At 42.9% G+C, this 22,048-nt stretch overlaps 1 protein-coding gene across 1 annotated transcript in view; it reads right to left on the bottom strand.

The window, feature by feature from the left end:
* Nucleotides 1-2,471: 2,471 nt before the first annotated feature.
* The window catches only part of TMEM86A (transmembrane protein 86A), a 90,442-nt gene continuing 70,865 nt past the window's right edge, over nucleotides 2,472-22,048 (bottom strand). Inside the window, exon 3 of the mRNA XM_054971911.1 lies at nucleotides 2,472-2,899. Within this exon, the coding sequence (XP_054827886.1) occupies nucleotides 2,472-2,899 (428 nt within the window). The remainder of the gene's footprint in view (nucleotides 2,900-22,048) is intronic.

Below are 22,048 nucleotides of genomic sequence, written 5' to 3'. Positions count from 1 at the left end.
CCAGTCTGCACTGAGGGGACTAGGAGACCACCCCATAGCCAGATTTAGTAGACCTATATATGCCCTGGGTCATATTTAAATAACAGGAAGTATGGATGAAAATTCATTTATTTCTCTCATTTATACTCCACTTGTCTCCCCAACAGGGACCCAAAGCAGCTTACATGGCTCTTCTCTACTCCATTCTATCCTCACAACAACCCTGTGAGGTGGGTTAGGCTCAAAGTGTGTGACTGGCCCAAGGTCAACCAGTGAGCTTGAATGGCAGAGTAGGGATTCAAACCTGGGTCTCCTAGATCCTAGTCTGACACTCTAACCACCACACCACACCAGCTCTGTTTCTAGGAAAAACACACGCTTCTGGAAGTGCATAGACCATGTGTATAGGCATGGCACTGTTTAAAAAGTGGTTTTCAAAAACTAAAGTTACTCTTTTCACAGGTAAGAATGAAAATGGCTACATGGCCTATTTGCAAATAAGTGCAGAATCCCAAAGAAATAATACAATAGAGGGTTTCTGCAGGAATATTGTACATTCTAATTGTTCAGAAAGGAAACAAACATTTAAATTATCTCCATTTATGAGTTAGAGGGACCCAGAAAAATGCACTGCAATTATTACTTCCGGTGTATCCCACCAAGTCTAGTGGACAGCCAATAGGTCATCATGAGTCATCATGACCATGTATCACAGACTGCTGCAGTGCATGTCAGTCAACTCATATTGCATCCCAGCATCAGAAAACCTGGGAAGCTAGCAGACATGCACATTTTACAAGTTGCATTTCCTTTCCAGTCTCCTTTATAGTTATTCAGTGCTGCTCAAGAAAAATGAATGAATAGCTTCAGAGAGTAACATACTGATTTGTCTCTCAGCACTTTTGTGACAGACTACAAACGCAGGTGTGGTCCCTGCATTGCAGCTGTGGATATGAAGGTATCCACATTCCCTACAGCTGTGTGGTGGGAAAGTAACACAATATTAATGTGCATGTATGCACAAAGATACACAAGCAGATATACATGTAAGCCCATTATCTTCCTTTAAAATAAATATTGTTCCCTGATAATCCATCAAGCCCATAGCAGAAATAATTACTAGCTAATAATAGTTATGGGTCCAAAACATAAATTAATTCACAGTGACCAGAGCACCTGATGCTTAATATGCATTACTGCCAATGCTTTCTTTTACAATATATGAACTTTGTTTTGGATTGTGTAGGTGGGGAAAGGAGATGACTCCAATTATATAGGGTTGCCAGGTCCAGGTTGGGAAATTCCTGGAGATTTGGGGGGGAGGGGGGGAGCCTGGAGAGGGTGGGGTTTGGGGAGGTGAGAGGCCTCCATGGAGTATAGTATCATAGAGTTCACTCTTCAGATCAGCCATTTTCTTCGGGGGAACTGGTCTCTGTTGCCTGGAGATCAGTTGTAATTCCAGGAGATCTCCAGCTACCACCTGGAGGCTGGCAACCCTACTCCAATACCATAATTCATCCAAGTTCTTACCAGCCAGAGATGACAGCAGGTTTGACAAGCAAGTGGTTTTCATACCCGATAAATTCAGCCAGCTAAGCGGTTGGTGATTAAACTGGAAGGACCCCTGCCCTGACACAGGTAATATTCTTGTGTTCTGTCTTCTGGCGGTCTAGTCTGAGATTATGCATACTGCAATCTGCCTGCTGGAAATGTTGTACAGCATCTGCTTTAAACAAAAAATAAAACTTTTTCACTTCCCATTTTTTTCTCCCAAGCCTGAGAAGACTGTTGCATTTTGTTGTTGCTGTTAAATGTGTAGAACTACATATGTTCCGCAGCATTCACATTCAGAACAAAAAAAAAAGGCTTTTGACAACCTATAAATAAATGGTTGTGTGACGCTGGAATTCAGACTGGCTTGACCCAGGGATGGCATCAGCATTACCCACACAATTCTTACAAGTGCTCCAACACCCTGACATGATCCAAGCTGGGGGGGAGGGAGGCAAGGATCCTAATGTAGATATACAATTATTTCACAGTTGCATCTTGTACTATAATGCACGCAAAATGGGAGCTTGGTCAGACAACACTAAGGTTTGCATGACCTGGCACCTCCACTGCTGAAGGCAAGGCTGTTAAACACCAAAGTACTGCCTACCCCTGCTGCTCCTGCTGTTGTTGTTCTCCTTTGTCCTGAAATGAGCCTTCTTCCTTTTGGAATGTTCAGCACCAGCTTCAGTATTATACAAAATACAATAAAGTATTACAGAGGCCTCCCAAAGCTTCCAAGACAGAAAATGTCAGCTAGTAGGTTCAGTAATCTAAACTTCCAGTGTGGTATCCACAATCCAGCAATTGGGTTGGAGGAAAACCAGCTAAACACTAAAGATAATGCAATCATCAGTTCACCTAGAGAGATGAAAACCTCTCTCAGTGATGAATGCAGCTACAGTATCCCAGTGGAGTCGGAAAGTCTGCTGGCATCATATTTACTTCCTCTTTTTAAAGTCTTCTTCATCCCTGCTCTCCACTGCAGAAAGTGCAATGAGCATCTGAGCAGCATAGTAAGTGGCCATAATGATGACCCGTGAGTAGGGCACGGGAAAGCAAAATTTGTTGACTGCAATGGTTAGATCTGAGACCATGAAAAGCACTGAGCCGATGCAAGCTGAGAGCTTGGTCCAAGTCCAAAGGTCATTGCACAGCTGAACACCAGCCATGGCCCGCCAGCCCATGAACCCTATCAAGGCAATGTAGACAGCTACCAGATAGGTAAATGGGCCCGAGAGGTAGGAATATAGGAACGTGTAGCAGAAGCTGGACACCAGGGCCATTGCCAGGCCAGTTTTCAAGTCCAAAGGCTTCATCCCAAATGCTGAGGAGTACAGGATGTGTGTGATGGCAAACATCAATAAACCTAAAGAGAAAAGAAATCAGAAAAACATTAACAAAAGGCCTATTTACTGTTAAATAGTAATATTAGAAAAATAGGAAAAAGCTGTCATATTAAAAGAACTGTTAAGAGATATAGGCGAGCAGCAAGATTAAATATTAGCAATGGCTGATCCACCTTGGTTTGCTAAATTCAACTGAACTTTTACATGGGGCATAGGCAGATGTCAAGGTATCTTAACTGCAGTACAATGCTTGTGGAGTTTATTTTTATCACAGCCTTAATGATCAGGATGTTACACTGTTGTAATGTGTACAAGCTGCCTCTAGGCTTTCTGCTTTGCATGTTCTTCAGTCTTGGTCCTTCAGGGCTCTTGTAGCAAATTGGAGGCTGCTGAGGCTTGCAGGCTGAGCCCAAGGGAGAGCTGATAAAAAAACCTGTTTATTGTATATAAAGCTGGCGTGTCCTGGTGTTTGAGATACTACATATGGCAATGAGGATAAACTGAAGCCCCATCTTGGCAAACAGCCTCAGAAGGGAGTGTTTCTCTATTTTTTGGCTGATGTATAAGTAATTCCTCAGGATGGGAGAAAACAGCTGCCACTGAGAGGACCAGGGCTTTTTTTCAGCAGGAATGCGGTGAAACGGAGTTCCGGCACCTCTTGAAAATACTCAGCAATAGTGTATGAAAATAACATTATTTCAAAGAATCCCATGTGTTTCTTCCTCATTTCCCTCTGCCACCTCTTTTCCCAGGAAAAAAACCCTGGAGAGGACTGTGTCACAATTTGATCTGAGGCAACAAACTTGGGAAGCATATTGTGAAATTATCACACATGATGCAACTAATGAGGATAAAAGAAAGTGATTCTGCTCGGTAGTGTGGGGGCTTACACTTATAGTTTCATGAGAAATCTGTCACTACCGAAAAAACTCAGCGGTGAGACTTTTGGAGAGTTAGTAAATTTGTTGAAAAACCACTTTTATCCTGCTTCTAATGAGATAGTGGAGCATTTTAAACTGAATTCACAATCCCGAGAGTCTGGGGCATCCGTAGGAGAGTTTGTGGTGGAACTGAGGAAGCTCTCTCAAAACTGCAGTTATGGTGTCACATTGACACAGATGTTAAGGGATCAGTTAGTCTGTGGAATAAATGATGAGAAAATCTAGATGTGACTACTGTCTGAATCCTTTGATTCAGCATTGGTATTGGCTCTGGCTATGGAATCTGTGAATAAAAACATTCAGAACTTGCAGGCACCACCCTAGGTTTGTGAACCTCCAGGGGTTGGTTGGAGATCTCCCTTAATTGCAACTAATCTCCAGGGCATAGGGATCAGTTCTCCTGGAGAAAATGGCAGCTTTAGAGGGTGGACTCTATGGCATTATACACTGTTGAAGTGCCTCCCCTCTCCAAGCCCCTCCCTCTCCAGGCTTCACCCCCCCACACACACCAAATCTACAGGAATTTCCCAACACAGAGCTGGCAACCCTACACCATCCCTATACCAAGAAGAGAAGGATCCCATGCCAGGGGTGCCTGATCCTGATTTGAAAGTTGTCAAAGAATCAGAAAAGAGAAAGAAAGGCTTGGACAGCTGTTATCATGGTGCTGGATTCCATTCCTCCACAACCTGTAAATCTAAAAATGCAAAATGTTATACTTGTGGTCTCATTGGCCACATTAGAATAGTCTGTAGAGCTAAGACACAAAGTAATGTGAAACATCTTAACTCATAGGATGCATGCAGTACAAGATGAAAGTCCTGTAGGTGTGGCTGAAGATGTAGCCTATACCATTTATAATCTGACTGGTACTAAAATTCCTAAGGTAGACCCTATTTACATTACATTGGATGTAAACAAGGAGGTGCCTTTCCCCACCACTGGTCAGATGAGCAGGGCAAGGAGGGTGGTAGGTGAAGGCGGGGGGGGGATGACAAAGGTCAAATCCACATTACTCATTCTAAGTCACATGTTCCCCGCATTCCCCACGCAATCCCGAGTGCGGGTCATATTACCTCATTAAACAGACGCATTTCATTCGCATTTCTCCTGAATATGTGGTCACAGGTTTTCAATGGGAGTTTCACGGTGGCCGTGAACGGGCCAATGTGCAATTTACGTGGTTTTTTTAAAAACCACCCCCCTTCCTGTCTCTCCGGCCGTTCCGAGAGTTCCTATTGGCTGATTCAACTTGCATGTGCTCCGTAGTCTGCAAAAGACTGTTTTTGACTTCATAGCATTGGATTTATTGATTATGCTGTTTCTGAATCAAATCTGGTAGTTTGAAAAATCATTTTGGGGTGAATTCATCCTCAGAACGGACTCGCGAAACTTCCTTTTTAACTGTTTTTTATTTTATATTACTGTAATATCAAAATTATGAAATATCGAAATAATGACACTCCAAGGAAGTGAAACTTCAGTAAAATTCAGGCACTGAACTGTCCTGCATAGGAAATGCCCACGAAAGCTTCCCACGTGCTTCCAAATTTCCAAAAAAGAAACGGGAGAGAGCCATCAGTGCTGTCAGTGGGGGAAAGAGAGGCATCATTATCTTCAATGATGTTTCTTTATAAGGCAAGATCAAAATAACGGAAAAGTGCGCTCAAAAATTTTTTTAAAAAATGGGTGGGAAAAAAGGTCCCGCCCAAAAAAGCGGTTTTCGAGCGGCCGTGTGACCGGAGGGACGCGCGAGAAAGACGGATTGGAAGCAGGAATGTGAACGAAGAGGAAAAAATCACGGATTGGAGGCAAACGGAAGATATCCGATAAACATGCGGGTAATGGGTGAATGTGGATTCGACCAAGATTAGGGTTTTTTATTCATGGGAGTTCTGTCATGTTTGGGCCATGATTCATGGCCTTAGCTATAGTAACTCACACAAGCAGCAATATAAATCTCTTTCTGAATTGCAAAAACTATTTGGAGCTAAACAAACACTCAGCTAAAATAAAATGAAACCCTTTCTGTTGATTTCATTAGTTAGAGATGGATTATTTGCAGAGGCACCATTTGAAAAAAAGATGGGGCAATTCCTCCATGTTTTGTGGACTCCACACAATTGCTCTTTAGAGGCACACCAGACTTTAGTTAACTCACTGAGTTATTACTAGTATATATAATGCAATGGATGCTTATATGAACATGGGCCTTAAGCATAATTTAACATAATTAAAATAAAATACAAATATACAATCACCAGATAGCAATACTTTAAAAATATAAGTTCTCTAGAATGAAAAGTGAATAACAAATAGTGGTACTTTGCAGACTAAATAAAAAATAGACCCATATAATTAAAATTCAGCATTTAAATATAAGGAGAATCAAAATTTTACAGATTCTAAGTACAAATGACAACACAGGCCGTTTCCACACTTCCTTATTTTCGCGGCAGGTTAGCACTGCTGTGCCGTTCAGGACGCATGTTTCCACACGTTCCCGCAAACCATCCATGAACCATCCGTCCCAAACCATCCGTCCCATCTCCCCCTTGTGAAACTCCCATGATTAATTCGTTCTCCCTTTCTGCATTTTTTCCTGGTACTCATGGGTTTTCGCTGCTTTTTCCACAATTTGTGAGAAACCTTTGTTCTGCAGTTTTTTTAAAACCATCACAAATGGGACGTTTCCCCTTCCTTCCTTTTTTCTTTGCCTGATCACCACCCAGCTCATTAGTGCTGCCATGGAAACCTTCAGGCACCAATCCGTTTGTGCCCACTTGTTTGGGTTTTTTTTAAAGGGTTAGGATTGTGCTACTGCGTTTGGTAGTTTGCCCCTGCTCATTGGGAATTTTTTTTTTAAGGGGCTAGAATTGCCTGATCACTTTCAGCCATAAACAGACTATGTTTTCCGGTCCACCCGCCCCCCAAGATCTCTCAATTGCTGGTGATGGAGTCTGCTACCTCTTGCCTTCAGAAGCAAAAAAAAAAGGTGTGCCTGGGATTACGTCGGCATTGATGACACAGCGCTGTCTGGAAAAAATAGCGCCATTTACAGTGCCATGGGGACAAAGCGAAGCGGGAGAGAAGCGGCATATACGTGTGGGTGAACTGCCGTGTGTACAAACCCGCAAAAAAACGCAATGGGAAATGGCGAGAGAGGAGTGCGAAAATAAGGTAGTGTGGAAACGGCCACAGAATCTCACCTAAAAACTAGTTTGGGATTGATTTTGGCATTTCAGTGAAATTATAACTGCCAAAATTTCACCACCAAGACCATTATTTCCAGAACAATGTCTGCCAATAAATAGGAAATCGCCTACAATTCCAGTGGGAGATGGTATTTTGATAAAATAGGAAATATCCAGTGGGATCTATGAGCAGCCCATTGAGGAGAAAACAATAGCAAGTGGGCTAAGGTCTCTATCACACCACACACACATGCACAAAGTCTATCTAAATGAGAAACTTGGGTAACTCATCCCATGAGTTCAGCTGATGGGAAAGTATTTAGTCTTGCAAGAGTAAAAGCAAACCTATGAGAGGGGATCATAAGATAGCTTAAATATGAAGGGGGATTTAATGGAGGAGGAATCCCTAATGCGAGAGGTGACCAAATATGTCTAGCTCGAGCTACTGTACTATATCCACATTAAAAGCCTTTAGCTTAATCAATCTCTAAGCCTCTTGTTGAGTTCCTCTTTTAAGTGTCAAGAGAGGGAGACCAAGCAAATCCAGCTTCTCATCTATTAACCTTAACCAAGTATTTCTAAAATTTTCCTTCTTTAATACTTGAAGGAGACCCCCAGATGATGAAATAGAAAAAAGAACCTTTGATCTTAATTTAAAAGCTGCCAACCAGGCTCTTAATTCAACAGAGCATTGCGCTAGCTCCAACCTAAGCACAGTTCCTGCCACACCTTTTGGGGCTCCCAGTATCTGATGTATAAACTGAATCAGTAAGTTATCTAACGATTCAGAAGCTTCACATCCAGATGGCTGCCCTCTATAAAAACTGGGGATTATTTTTGCATTAAAAGCTCTAATAGCCATCAGAATATATTGACCACCAGCTGAAAAATAAAATCTAATGAGAACATGTGAGTTTGGTCTGGCTACATCCCTAGCTAGTATGAGGTGTGATTTCCAATATAAATTTTGGCTAAAAGTACTCCCAGGTACTTCAATTAGGCCATTAGTTCAATTTCACCACCTTTAATTTTCCATGTTTTCTGGCTGTGGCCTAATTTTTTTAGTAAAAATCTTAACTTTCAATTTGTTATAGTTTACCAAGAGCACCTCTTGTTTGCAATACCAAGTGTTCCCACTAATATGAGCAGCTGAGCAATTGCTCACAGATTCTGACTCCTCCGCTAACAACTTCTCAGCTGATGCTCGCAAACCTTCTACAGCCCTTAAAAACTTGACAGGCAGCTCTGGCTGCCAACCAGAGGACCCCCCCCCTTCTTCTCTATATGAGAAAGGAGCAAGAATTATTTTCCTACAGGCAATGGAAGTCAGGGCCGGCGTGTCAATGGAAGCAAGTTGGGCAACTGCCTCGAGTGCAGAGGCGCCGGAAGGGGCACTGGGTTGGGTGCGTGTGTGCTGCGGAGCAACTGAGCAGGAGAACTGGGAGGACGCACGCACGCCAAGCATTCCCCCCTATCTCCTGCCTGTCGCCTCACAAACTGGAAAAGAGTGGAGGAAAAGTGATAAGTTTCTTTGGGGGAACTGAGGGGGAGGATGAGATGGAATAATGACAGAAGAAAGCAAAGGGGAAGGGGAAGGAGAAAGTGGGAAGGACCTAGAGAATCAGCGGGGACATTTCTCTTTCTGCCATTTTCCCCCTCCTCCTCCCCCCCTCCCCCCCCTCTCTCTCTCCCCCTCTCTCAATTTAAACCTTAGGCGAAGCTTCCACGTGGAGCAAGGAAGAGAGACTCTAGCTGGCTGGGGAGCAGCGAGCTCCCGTCTGACCTTGGTGTCATGGCCCAGCCTGGGCTCAGTGAGAGCGAAGACTCCTCCTCGGGAGGAGAGGGGCTTTGTGTAGCCAGCCAGGACTCCTCAGGAGAAGAGGAGCTCCATGCAGCCAGCCCTGACTCAGCAGAGGCTGGTAATCAGGAGCCACAGCTGTTGGCTAATCGGAGCCTACAGCCAGCAGCTGAAGCAGAGCTATCAGTACTCTCCAGCCCCAGCACCACAGGGGAAGTGCAGCCAGGGACTTCCACAGGGGAAGCTCAGTCAGGGACTGCCAGCACCACAGGGGAAGCCCAGCCAGAGGCTTCCACCCCCCCAGGTTCACCCACACCCAGAGAACGCCGCAGACAGCGCCAGAGACTGGAGCTGCAGGAGAGACGGCGCAGTGCTTGTCTCCTGAGCCAATGCCAGCTGCTGGAGAGTGATGATGAGTAGCTTCAGGATGGAGCCCCAGCAGCTGGCTGAAAACCATGCCTGGCTATAAAAGCCAGTCAGGAGCAACAGCCAGGCATGGAAGCAATGTGTCTACTGCCTGCAACCACTCCGTGCTCCGTGAACCTTGCCCGTGCCTACTGTTGGACCTGACACTACCGGTAACTGACCTTGGACTGTGCCTGACCTTGCTCTTGGACTCTGGACTCACCTCTGGCATTAGCTTGTGTTCTGACCACTGCTTTGACTTGGCTTTTGGCTCCTGAAACTCCCTCTGGACTTGGTATTGAGGTTTGGACTTGCACCACCCTGCTTGGGCTGGCCCAGCCCGTGACACTTTTCTCCCCCTTGCTCCCACCTTTCTTCCCCCCCCCCCCATGTACTAAAAGGAATGATAGGAAGATTGCCCATTGGAAATAATAGGAGAGGCTTGAAGGCCCATTGGAGATAATGGGAGCCAGGGATGTCAATTTACTTGCCTGGGCTCTATTGAAATGCATCACAACACAAAAAAAGTTGCAAAGAAAATGCGGAATGGATTTTCCATAAAGGTCTCTGGGACCAGACAGAATACTCTGGGAGTGGAATGACAGCCCCCAGAGTGCAATGACTGTCCTTAGCTATAGAGTTTGTGCTCCAGGACCAGAAGGACAGGTTTCAGAGAGGAATGACAGTCCATGGAATAGGCTCAGTGCTCTGGGACTGGAAGGACAGCCCCCAGAGTGCAGTGCAATGAAAGCCCCTGGGAGTAGAAGAAGCATTCTGGGACTGGAATGATAACTCCCAGAGTGCAATGTCAGCCCCTCGGAGCAGAATCTATGCTCTGGGAAGGAATGATAACTCCCAGAGTGCAATGTCAGCCCCTGGTAGTAGTAGATGTTAGTGGAGTGTAAACAGAGCAGAGAAGTTACGCTGTGCTGATTAAAGAGGCAAAAAGTTTTAAGAAATACATACTTGAAAGCAGGGTTCATTTCGAGGGGGAACGCACAGGAACGCAGTTCCAGCAGTTCCCCAAAGAGGTCACGTCAGGTGGCCCTGCCCACCTAACTCTTGGCCATTTTGGGCCCGTTTTGGCCTGGATTGGGGCCAAAAGGGTCCGGATCGGGCCTCTGACGGGTGGTGGATCACTCTCTCGCTCACCAGTGGCCTGATCCTGACCATTTGGGGCCCATTTTCAACCCCTTTTTGCCATTGTGGGCTCAATCTTGGCCCTGAATGGCCAGGATTGGGTTCAAAACAGCCAGAATAGGTGGTGTCAGGGAGTGGGGCATATGCAAATCAGCTATACTAATGACACACTTCTGGTGATGGCAAGAGGCGTAGCATATGCTAATGAGTTACGCTAATTAGTTCCTCCAGCTCTTGACCCCTGCTTGAGAGTGAAGGAGAGAGATAGAGATAGGGTCCTTTCTATCTGACTACATCTTGTAGAAGAGTGAATAAGGCAGGAGAGAGAAGAAGCAGGAAATTGCCCTGTTCAGCCCAACAGGAGGCAAGACAAGGAAATAACCCCCAGGAAACAAGAGAGATGCTGCTCTCACTGTCCTAACTAAGTGATCCTTGCTGCTCCCTGCATAGAAGGCATCTCTTCCCTTCTGGCTGCTGCAGTACACCAGACATTGCAATTTCCAACACCCCTTCTCAATGTCTAGTGTACAAAGTCCACAAAATTCAGTCTTTCACATAGACTTTGAAATTTCTCTTTGGTAAGTGGCTTGGTGAGAACGTCTGCTATCATTTCTTCTGTAGGACAGTACTGTAGCTCAACAAGCCCTTCTTGCATATTTCTCATAATGTCTAGCAAAAACAAAGGCTATGGGAAAGACTGTAGAAAACCGTTGCCAAAAGGATCTCCCCAAAAATTTTTAAACTGTATCCAAAATCCAATAGAGTCTGCTTACTGCTAAATCACTCTTCATATATGAATCACAGCCACTAGCAAAAACTATTTTATCTATCACAATGAATACTTTAACCAATACACAGTCAATGAATAAAGAACTACACGTGGAATTGCATATGTACAAATCAATACAGAACAATGTCTCTCTGTCTATGTCCACAAGTTGTCCGTAATATGTTCTCAACTCCAAAGAATGTTCCAACCTGATAGTCAACATTCAAGATGTAGGGGAAGGTCCTCCTTTAAGTGGGGAAGAAGTGAAGAAAGTGCTGTTCTTCACTATCAGGTTGGCACTTTCTTCACTTCTTCCCCACCTAAAGGAGGACCTTCCCCTACATCTTGAATGTTGACTATCAGGTTGGAACATTCTTTGGAGTTGAGAACATATTACGGACAACTTGTGGACATAGACAGAGAGACATTGTTCTGTATTGATTTGTACATATGCAATTCCACGTGTAGTTCTTTATTCATTGACTGTGTATTGGTTTAAGTAGACTGTGTATTGGTTAAGGTATTCATTGTGATGGATAAAATAGTTTTTGCTAGTGGCTGTGATTCATATATGAAGAGTGATTTAGCAGTAAGCAGACACTATTGGATTTTGGATTTTATTTCTCATAATGTGACTCTTTATGTCAATATGCTTGGTTCTTGATCCAATTCTTTCTGTCTTTGCAAGTTTTATGCATGATTGATTATCTTCAAAGAGTTGTATACATTTGGGTTCATCTATCCCAAAGTCTTCTAACAGCTGTAGAATCCACTTGAGTTCTTGGCATGCTTCTGCTGCTGATATGTATTCAGCTTCTGTAGTTGATGCCACTACAAGGTTTTGTTTTCTGCTTGTCCAACTGATTGCTCCTCCACTGTAGAACACTCATCCTCTGGTAGATTTTCTGTCTGTAGTGTCTTCTGCCCAGTCTGCATCCATGAATCCCACCGGCCTGGGATTGTCACTTGCTGGTAACTTGAGCTTCAGTTGTGCAGTGCCTCTTAGGTATCTTGCCAGACTTTTGACTGCATTCCAGTCATTCACATTTGGTGATGCACTTTTCCTACACAGTATTCCAACTGCTGCTGCTATGTCAGGTCTGGTTACTGTACTTATGTAGAGCAGTTTTCCAATTGCTTCTCTGTGCACTTTGATGTTTCTCAGAGGTTCATTGCTTCCATCTTGTTTCAGGAAATCTGTTTCCATTGGAGTATATGTTGGTCTTCCATCTTTCATATCCATGTAGTCTAGGAAGTCCATGATCTTTTGCTTTTGATTGAGAAGATAGCTTCTATCTTCCTCTTGCTCTATCTGGATGCCGAAGTAAAAGCTGACATTTACAAGACGCTTTACTTCAATCTCTTGGTTCAGATACTGAATTATTTCATCACAATGTTGTTGATTTTCATAACGAAGGAGAAGATGGTTGTTGGGGGTTTTCCGGGCTGTATTGCCGTGGTCTTGGCATTGTAGTTCCTGACGTTTCGCCAGCAGCTGTGGCTGGCATCTTCAGAGGTGTAGCACCAAAAGACAGAGGTGTAGCACCAAAAGACAGAGAGGTTAAGTCTATTTCTCACTGTTCTCTGTCTTTTGGTGCTACACCTCTGAAGATGCCAGCCACAGCTGCTGGCGAAACGTCAGGAACTACAATGCCAAGACCACGGCAATACAGCCCGGAAAACCCCCAACAACCATCGTTCTCCGGCCGTGAAAGCCTTCGACAATACATCGAAGGAGAAGATCATCAACATAAATTAGAATAAAAGTCAATTTTTTGTCTTTCTTTCTTGAGTACAGTCAGCGTTCTGCCCCGCCTTGCTTGAATCCTTCATTGATGAGCATTTGGTTCGGTTTCTGGTTCTAGGCCCTTGAAGCCTGTTTCAGTCCATAAATGCTCTTCTGCAGTTTGCATACAAGTCCTCTGTCTTTGGACTGTTCAAATCCAGGAGGCTGTGTCATATACACATCTTCTTTTAGCTCTCCATGTAGAAAAGCAGTCTTCGCATCCAGATGCTCCACATGCATTTTCCTTGCGGCTGCTATGCTCAGTAGTGTTCTTACTGAAGCATGTTTCACTACTGGTGCAAAGGTTTCATCATAGTCTTCTCCATACTTCTGGGAGTATCCCTTTGCAACTAATCTTGCTTTGTACTTCTGTACTTCTCCATCTGCATCAAGTTTGGTTTTGAAGATCCATTTGCATCCTACCGTCCTCTTTCCAGGTGGTAGTTCTGTGAGGATCCATGTCTTGTTCTGGATCAGAGAGTCAATTTCTTCTTTTGCAGCTTTTCTCCATTTCTCTGCTTCTCTTGTTGGCATTCCTTCTATGTCTTCCCAGCTAGAAGGTTCTGGTACAGCTTCTGTTTTTGCCAGGCAGGAAAATTTCCTTGGTGGAACTCCTTTGTTTGTTCTGGCTGAGTGTCTGACACTTGGCTCTGCTTCCCCTTCTCTTTCTGTGGGCTCTGCTGATGTCTCATGTGTCTCAGTCAGGTCACACAGTTGCACAATCTCTGGGTGCTGTGCTGCATCAGCTTCTCTTGGTGTAGATTCTGTGGTGTCTGGCTTGCTTGCCTTCTCTCTTTCATCAATATATATCACATTGTGAATCTTCACTGTGTCTGTCTCTGGGTTTAGGATTCGGTATCCTTTGCAGCCCAGTGCATATCCAACAAATATGCCTTCTTCTGTTCTGAGATCCATCTTAGATCTCTTTTCCTTTGGAATGTAAGTGTAGGCCTTTGATCCAAACACTCTTAAATGCCTTACATTGGGCTTGCGGTTGTACCACAGTTAAAATGGTGTGCTGCTTGCACCCTTTGTAGGCAGCGTGTTCTGCAGATAGGTAGCAGTGTTGACAGCTTCTCCCCAATATTTTTGAGGTAGCTTTGCTTCTTGGAGCATACGTCTGCACATTTCTGTGAGAGAGCGATTCTTTCTCTCTGCTATCCCATTGAGATAGAATAGAACCTATGCTCAGAGACTGGGATGACAGGTCGAAAAGTGGAACAACTGTTTCTGGGAATAGGGTCAGGGCTCTGGGACTGGAATGACACTCCGTCATTCCACATCCACTGCCATTCCAGTTCCAGACCAATGATTCTTCTCCCAGGGACTGTCATTCCACTCTGGGGCCTGTGTTGATAGATCAAGTTGGGTAGCTGTGTTTATCTGTGGCAGTAGAAAAAAGCAAGAGTCCAGTAGCACCTATAAGACTAACAAAATTTGTGGTAGGGTATGAGATTTCATGAGCCATAGCTCACTTCTTCACTACCAGACTCTTGCCCATTTTTTGTGTTGTAATGCATTTCAATGGAGCCCATGCAAGTAAATTGGCATTCCTGGCTCCCATTTTCTCCAATGGGCCTTCAAGCCTCTCCCATTATTTCCTTTTTTTAAAAATAACAAAAGCGTTTATTTTTTCAAGAAGCGTATTGGTTTCATAAAAGTAGTTCTCGGTTCTTAAAGTTACTTCCTATAAACTCATTCACACAGATCTCTTCTAAGGCTTCACACACAGTTAGCCTCTTTCTCTGACTCAATATTTCTCACAGACGTGCTTAAAATTACTCAGGCTGCACACAGTTTGCCTGCTTTCTCTGACTCAATATTTCTCTCACAGAAATGCTTAAAACTCCTCAGGCAGCACACAGCTAGCCTCTCTTTCTCTGACAGAATGTTTTTTCCACTCTCAGTCTAAAAACTGCATTCACTCCGCCCACACTCTTAGTCATCAACCAATCATATCGCTTACTCATCCCTCTCTTTCACCCCCACTCTTCACCTATCTTACACCAAGCATTTAAAGATACATGCACACATTTACTTGAAATCATTACAAATTCTCGCCCCCACCCCCGCCCCTGTCCTTAAGCGGAACACATCTCTTTTTCAGAAGAGTTGTATGCAGCTTCCTCTGGCTTAGGGAATGTTTTATTGTCTCTGCAGTTCCGGTTAAGTCTATTTCTCACTCTTCTGTGGTTTTTGTTTTAAAGTTTTGGGTTTCTTTATCCTGCGTTCCTCCTCTGCTGGGGTGTCATCTTACTCTCTGGGATGTTCCACAGCTGGGCTGAGGTCATCTCTCTCTCTGGGATGTTCCACTGCTGGGCTGAGGTCATCTTCTTCTCTGGGATGTTCCACTGCTGGGCTGAGGTCATCTCGGCTTTGGCCTTCTCTACTAGGTTGTTGTTTGCTTCTTCTGGTTGTTTCTCTATCAATATTCTGTTCTTTTCTAAACAGTCTATTTCTTTCTTGTGAACAGAGTTTGAGCTGCTCAGTTCTTTACATATTGTCTCCGTGTTTGATGCACTGGGTGACTCATTTAGAAGGTTAGCATTCTTCAAAGAGTTTCCTAACTCTTTATACTGTTTTTTGCATATGCTGAGCTTTTCTAGTACTTTATATTTGTCTTCAACCAGTTCAGCAACTTTACTATCAAGTTGTTTCTCTCTTCCTACATAAAGTCTATTTCTAACTGACTGATAGCTCCTGTACATTAGTACAAAGACAATTAAAAGGGCAACAACGGCAAAATAAATCACCATTTCTAAATGCTGAATCTCCCATTATTTCCAATGGGCAATCCTGTCATTCCTTTTAGTACATCCCTTTCCCCCTCCCCAGCTGGCATCAATTCTACTTCTCACCTTTCCTCAGGCTTTTGGGTGGGGGGGAGGGGGGGTAATGCTTTTGGTGGAAAGAGTGGCTGGTTGTGTGTGCACCGCCACAGAGGAAGGAGGAAGTGAGGTGAGACACACACAATTCCCTTTCAGTCCCTTTGCGACAGGTAGAAGCAAATCACTGTTGTTGGGTTTAAAGTTGTTGTTTTAAATTCTATTACTTCCCCCTTCTCCCTTTTGTTCTCCCTCCCCCTTGCTATTATCTGATCTCAATGCTGCTCCCCCCTTCATTCCAGCAGAGCAGCGCCCCACACTGCGCCCCCCTCTTTATCACCTCCCTTCTCTCATCCCCTAGTTTCCATATATCACCCCCACCTTCCCCCTCTCCCCCAATAGTTTATTTCAATATTTATACACCACATGCTTAGCTGTCAGCTGCCATTCACTTCAAACCCAAGGGAGGGAGGAGAAGGATGAGCATGGAGGGTAGTTCCAGAAAGGGATCTCTGACAAAGGTGATCAATATTTTAATGCTTGGGGAGCGTCAGAGAGAAAGAGAAGGCTTCAGCTCAGTCTCCCCCTTCCAAACATCTCTCTCCTCCAAGCAGGCCCTGTAAGAGATGCCCTCCTTCTACTACCAAGAGTCTCTGGGTTCAGAGAGAGGCGGGAAGAGAGAGGGAAACTTTTTTACACACACACACACACAAGGAGCTGTGCTCAAAACTTTAATGCAAGTTGCTGTTTCTGCTCACAAAATAGATTTTTGGCTCACAATAAGAAAAACAAAGACTGTTGTTATTTATTCTCACACTTATTTAAAAAATTAAAATTTAAAATTTAAATTAAGAAATAAAAATTAAATTGAAACTTTTTACATTTTTAAGCTTTGTGCATTTCATTTTTCCTACATTTCTTCTGTTTTTTAAAATTGGTTAGCGGGGGCGAGGGCGCAAGTAGATATCTTGCCTCAGGTGCCACAAACCCTGGCACTGGCCCTGACAGAAGGGATGGACTTTCTGCAGCCATGGGAACACCCATCTTAGCCCTCAAAACCTTGATAGGAAGCTCTGCCTGCCAACCAGAGTGCTCCCATTCTGCTCTATGCAAGCAAGGAGCAAGAATTAATTCCCTAGGCAATGGAGGGGATGGAAGTTCTGCAGCCATGGGAACACCAATCTTAGCCTTCAAAACCTTGATAGGCAGCTCTGCCTGCCAGCCAGAGAGCTCCCATTCTTCTCTATGTGAGCAAGGAGCAAGAATTAATTCCCTAGGCAATGGCCGGGAAGGTGTCTGTGTGGTGAGTGAGGGGGCTCTTCCCCCATGCTTTTCTGTTTGATTTTGCTTCATTGCAACTTTTGGATGCTGCAGGCCAATGCAAGTCAATTGGCATTTGTGACTTCTAGTATTTACTAGAAGCTTCTTGGGGGCAGCTGCTTTGGGGGTCTGTAACTCGGACATCCGAAATGCAATCTTGATCAAACTTGGAGGGTGGCTGGAGGAGAGGCTCCTGAAGATTTTCTGTGAGTTTGGACTCTCTAGATGCAAGGAGGGCAGTGAAAGGGCCCATGGAAGTGACAGACTGTGGACCGATGAATTGGTGCAAGTAACGGGCTGGTCCGTGAAAAGTTCATGGTCTGTGAAAATTGATGGACCATGGGCCAATGGTCCATGAAGTTTTCCCAGTCCATGCCCACCTCTAGTGGCTACTAAACTGAAACTATTTTGATGCCACAAAGTCTCTTTTGCTTTGTCCAAAACCAGTGGTTACTGGCCAATTCCAGAGGTTTAAGTTTTGATCTTGTTCATGTTAAATGGCTTGAAACCTGCTGATGGGCCCAGTTTTAGAGTATCCTAATGATGATAGATCAAAGCATTCTGGAAATGTTTCCTCCTGTCATCCTATCTTCTTCAAAATGATGCTGTTTTTTGTTTGTGAGCCATCTCAAGCAGCTCTCTGTACAGGCGGTACATAAATATTCTAAAGAAAAATCAAGGCTCACAATTCTGTATTTGCACGTCATATCCCTCTGAACTGCAATGCTGTGCAGATCTTGTTTATTTTCCGCAGAAAACTGGCAAATGGACTTCAGGCTATTGAAGTTGCATGCGCAAGGTTACTAAGGTACCGGGTTTGTCATTTCTGAGTTTCTGTCTAAAATGAAAGGGCCACATTTTCTTTGTGACATGGAGAAGAGTAGAAGTCTATGAAAGAGATACTGCATTTGGACAGCTTTTATGTGTTTTGTAAATGTCTAAAGCACAATTGTTTCAAATGTTGTATGGTGCTTGTATAGGGTAATGGCTAACTGCCTGAGCTGAGAAATCCAGTCAGAATCACACCTGAACCACAAGAAAGCCAGTCAGCATGAATGTAAAACAAAAGTCTAGTGGTACCTTAAAGACTTTTCAGTATGAGCTTTTGTGACTCACTGCTCACTTGTTCAAAAGAATCCTTCTTATGGGGCAATTCGGGTGAGGCAGGGATTAAGATCAAGGGTAAATTCTGTCATGAATATTTCACATGCAGAATTATTTGTAGGGGAAAGAAAACGTAAGAACGATTCTCAGGTTGATTTCCATACATATCAGAAGAAGTCAACACTGATTCACAAAAGCTCATCTTGCCAGTCTTTAAGGTGTCGCTGGGTGTCTACTTCATTTTACGGCAACAAACTAACACAGCTATCCTTTTGCAATCAGCTTGAGCATATCCATTTTTATACAGAAGTATACTCTGATTTTTGTGGCCCTTTCAACCTAATGGGAGTAGACGGTCTTGGACAACTGGTTTTTATTGTTAATTTGTTTTGATTGTGATCAAAACGTATTACACGGTTTTTGTTTTTGGATTCTACAGAGGCTAGAAATCAATGGACTTAGAGTGGAGCTACTTTGTACAGGATTATACTGTAAATCTCTCTGCCTATCTGCTGCAATCTTGTTGGAATGGAAAAGCTAATATGTGTCCAGGATGAGATGCAGACCCTAGCACGTGTCCGCTGATATATTTATATTTGTACATCAAACATGTGGGAAGGAGAAATATTAATAACCTTACTTGGAGAGTAATTTAGTTTTATATTTAAAACCATGTATGAATGACTGCTTGCATTGTTGTTTCTAAGCGAGAAACAATACAAATTAAAGTAGTTTGTAGTTCAGGTTTGTATGTTTTGTATGTTTGTAGACTGAAATATATATATTAAAAAGGAGGCATGCTCAGAACTTTAATGCAAGTTGTTGTTTCAGCTCATGAAGTAGTTTTTTGGCTCACAACACTGCACAGCTTAGAGGGAACTGTAAAGGCATAAATTTTTTCCAGAGGCTTACTTCAGATCTCAATAATAAGACCATATCATCTGCATATAGTAGCACAGTAATTCCTGGCCAGCTAATAAGTGTGCATGAGGGGTATGTTTTTTAAATAAAGGGTACCATATGATTTAAGTAAAAATTAAAAAGTGGGGGGGGGCAATAAACAGCCTTGTTTTACTCCTTTTGCACGATGGATATGGTTAGTAAGCTGAACCTCTGGACCATAATGCATTTGCACGGAAGGCTCCTCCTATAATTTAAAGATAAGCCATAGAAGCCTTATCTGAGGGGAGTTATTTAGTTTGGTCCACAAATAGGAACAGAGTCATAGGCGGTTCTAAGATCCATAAACCCAACATAAAGACAGTTGCCTGCCTTAGATGAATATTTCATGGCTAGATGATAAAGAACAAGGGAGAAGCATCTTTCCTGAATCCTGCTTGCTCAGGATAGAGAACCAGATCAGGTTCCAGCCAGGTCAATAACTCAGAATGAAGAAAAGCCGTGTATATTTTACACAAAGATGAAAGAAGATGAATTTGCCAATAATTAGCTGGATCACTTCTTAAGCTTTTTTTGTATATTGGCACGATTATAGCATGCTTCCATGAGATTAGCATGATTCCAGTTTTATTACTTTGGGTGAATAAAGGGGCCAAAATATTGCTCCATCAAACAATCTGATTTCAGTAAATCAATCAGAATCAGATCCAGTCCAGGTGCTTTACCAGAGTGCATTTGCTTAATCAATTGGGTCACAGTCTCTGGAGAGACCAGGAGCCAGAAATCAGTTAAAGGGGGTTCAATTTGAACAGTTTGAGAGCCAATACTAAATGTCTCTCTAAAAACAGAAGTAAAATATTTCCTCCAAGTTTTAGAGGTAATGCATTCAGATAAGCTAGAAACTACAGATAAGCCCCTCTCAACTATTCTCCAGAAAGTATATGAATCATTACTGTTGATGGCTGCAATTAACATCTTCCATTCTTTTTGTTGGGCTTTCTGTTTTTCAAACCTGAGCATCATCCTAAACAGCTTTTATAGAGAAATAAAATCTAGGTGTTTCTGAAGCTTGGTATTTCTGAACAAACGTATTCTAGACTTCATATATCTAACAAGGTCTCTGCATTCTCTGTCAAACTATTTGTTTTTACAATCATACCTATAGAGGAAAAGAGTTCTCATACAAACTAGTTTTAAGAGATCTAAGATATTAGTTAATTGACTGTGCAGACCCCATATGTTTTTCTACATAAAAATCTCCTTAGGAATGGAACTACAGCTCTCAGAATTAATTATATTAATTACTATGGAACACAAGACCAATGTCCATCTCACTGATCTCAAGATTCTTGATCTCTGTACAGGATCAGATGGTGTTGTGGCTAGAGTCACTTCAGCAGTGGGAACAGAAACAGTCAAGTTCAAAGGGAAGTGATCCCCTCCCTGAAAACCATCCATTATAAACTCACATATCTGCAGAAGAAAAGCTACTGAGACCAGGATATAATCAATTACACTGGCACCCCTGTGCATCACACATGTACAATCACCATGGAGATCTAATTCCTCAAGGCCATTTAGGATCACCAAATCTTGATTCACTGCACAATTAACCAGTTTTTCCCCTGCAGTATGTGTGTGTTATGTGCTGTCAAGTAGCCTCTGACCCATGGCAACCCTATGAATGAAAGACCTCCAAAATGTCCTATCATTGACAGATTTGCTCAGATCCTGCAAACTGGAGGACATGGCTTCTTTTCTTGAGTCAAGCCATCTTGTTTTAGGTCTTCCTCTTTTCCTGCTGCCTTCCACTTTTCCTAGCATTATTGACTTTTCCAGAGAATCTTGTCTTCTCATGATGTGACCAAAGTATGATAGCTTTAGTCTTGTTATTTTAGCTTCTAAGGAGAATTCAGGTTTGATTTGATCTAGTACCCACTTATTTGTCTTTTTGGCTGTCCATGGTATCTGTAAAACTCTCCTACAGCAACATATTTCAAATGAATCAGTTTTCTTCCTGTCAGCTTCCTTTACCATCCATCTTTCACATCCATACATGGCAAAGGGGAATATCATAGTTTGGATTATCTTGATCTTGGTTCCCAGAGAGACATCTTTATCTTTAAGGACCTTATCTAGCTCCCTCACAGCTGCTCTTCCAAGTCTCAATCTTCTTCTGATTTCTTCATTGCAGTCTCCCTTTTTGTTGATGATTGAGCCAAGGAATAGAAAATATTGAACAATTTCAATTTCCTCATTGTCAACTTTAAAATCATGTAATTCCTCAGTAGTCATTACTTTTGTCTTCTTGTTGTTCAGCTGTAATCCTGCTTTGGCGCTTTCTCCTTTAACCTTCATCAGTAGTCATTTCAAGTCTTCACTATTTTCTGCCAGTAACGTAGTGTCATCTGCATATCTCAAATTGTTAATGTTCCTTCCACCAATTTTCACTCCACCTTCTTCTAGATCTAATCCATCTTTCGTTATCATATACTATGCATAGAGGTTGAACAGGTAGGGAGATAATATGCATCCTTGTCTGACACCCTTGCCAATTGGAAACCATTCTGTTTTCCCATATTCTGTCTTGATAATAGCCTCTTGTCTAGAGTACAGGTTGTGCATCAAAACAATCAGATGTTGTGGCACCCCCATTTCTTTTAAGACTCTCCATTGCATTTCATGATCTACACAGTCAAAAGCTTTGCTGTAGTTGATAAAAAATAGGCTGATTTTCTTCTGAAATTCCCTGGTATGTTCCATTAGCCATCGTAAATTTGCAATGTGATCTTTGGTGTCACTTCCTTTTCTGAATCCAGCTTGAGCATCTGACATTTTGCATTCCATATATGTTAAGAGTCTTTGTATAATTTTGAGCATCACTTTGCTTGCATGGGAAATTAACGCAATTGTCCGATAGTTGCTGCACTCTTTGTCATCCCTCTTTTTTCGAATTGGAATGTAGACTGAGCATTTCCAGTCTATGG

This window comes from Eublepharis macularius, chromosome 2, assembly GCF_028583425.1.
Source record: "Eublepharis macularius isolate TG4126 chromosome 2, MPM_Emac_v1.0, whole genome shotgun sequence".
NCBI lineage: Eukaryota > Metazoa > Chordata > Lepidosauria > Squamata > Eublepharidae > Eublepharis > Eublepharis macularius.
Note: the sequence above shows the minus strand (reverse complement) of the source record. Positions and strands in the feature narration are given on the sequence as shown.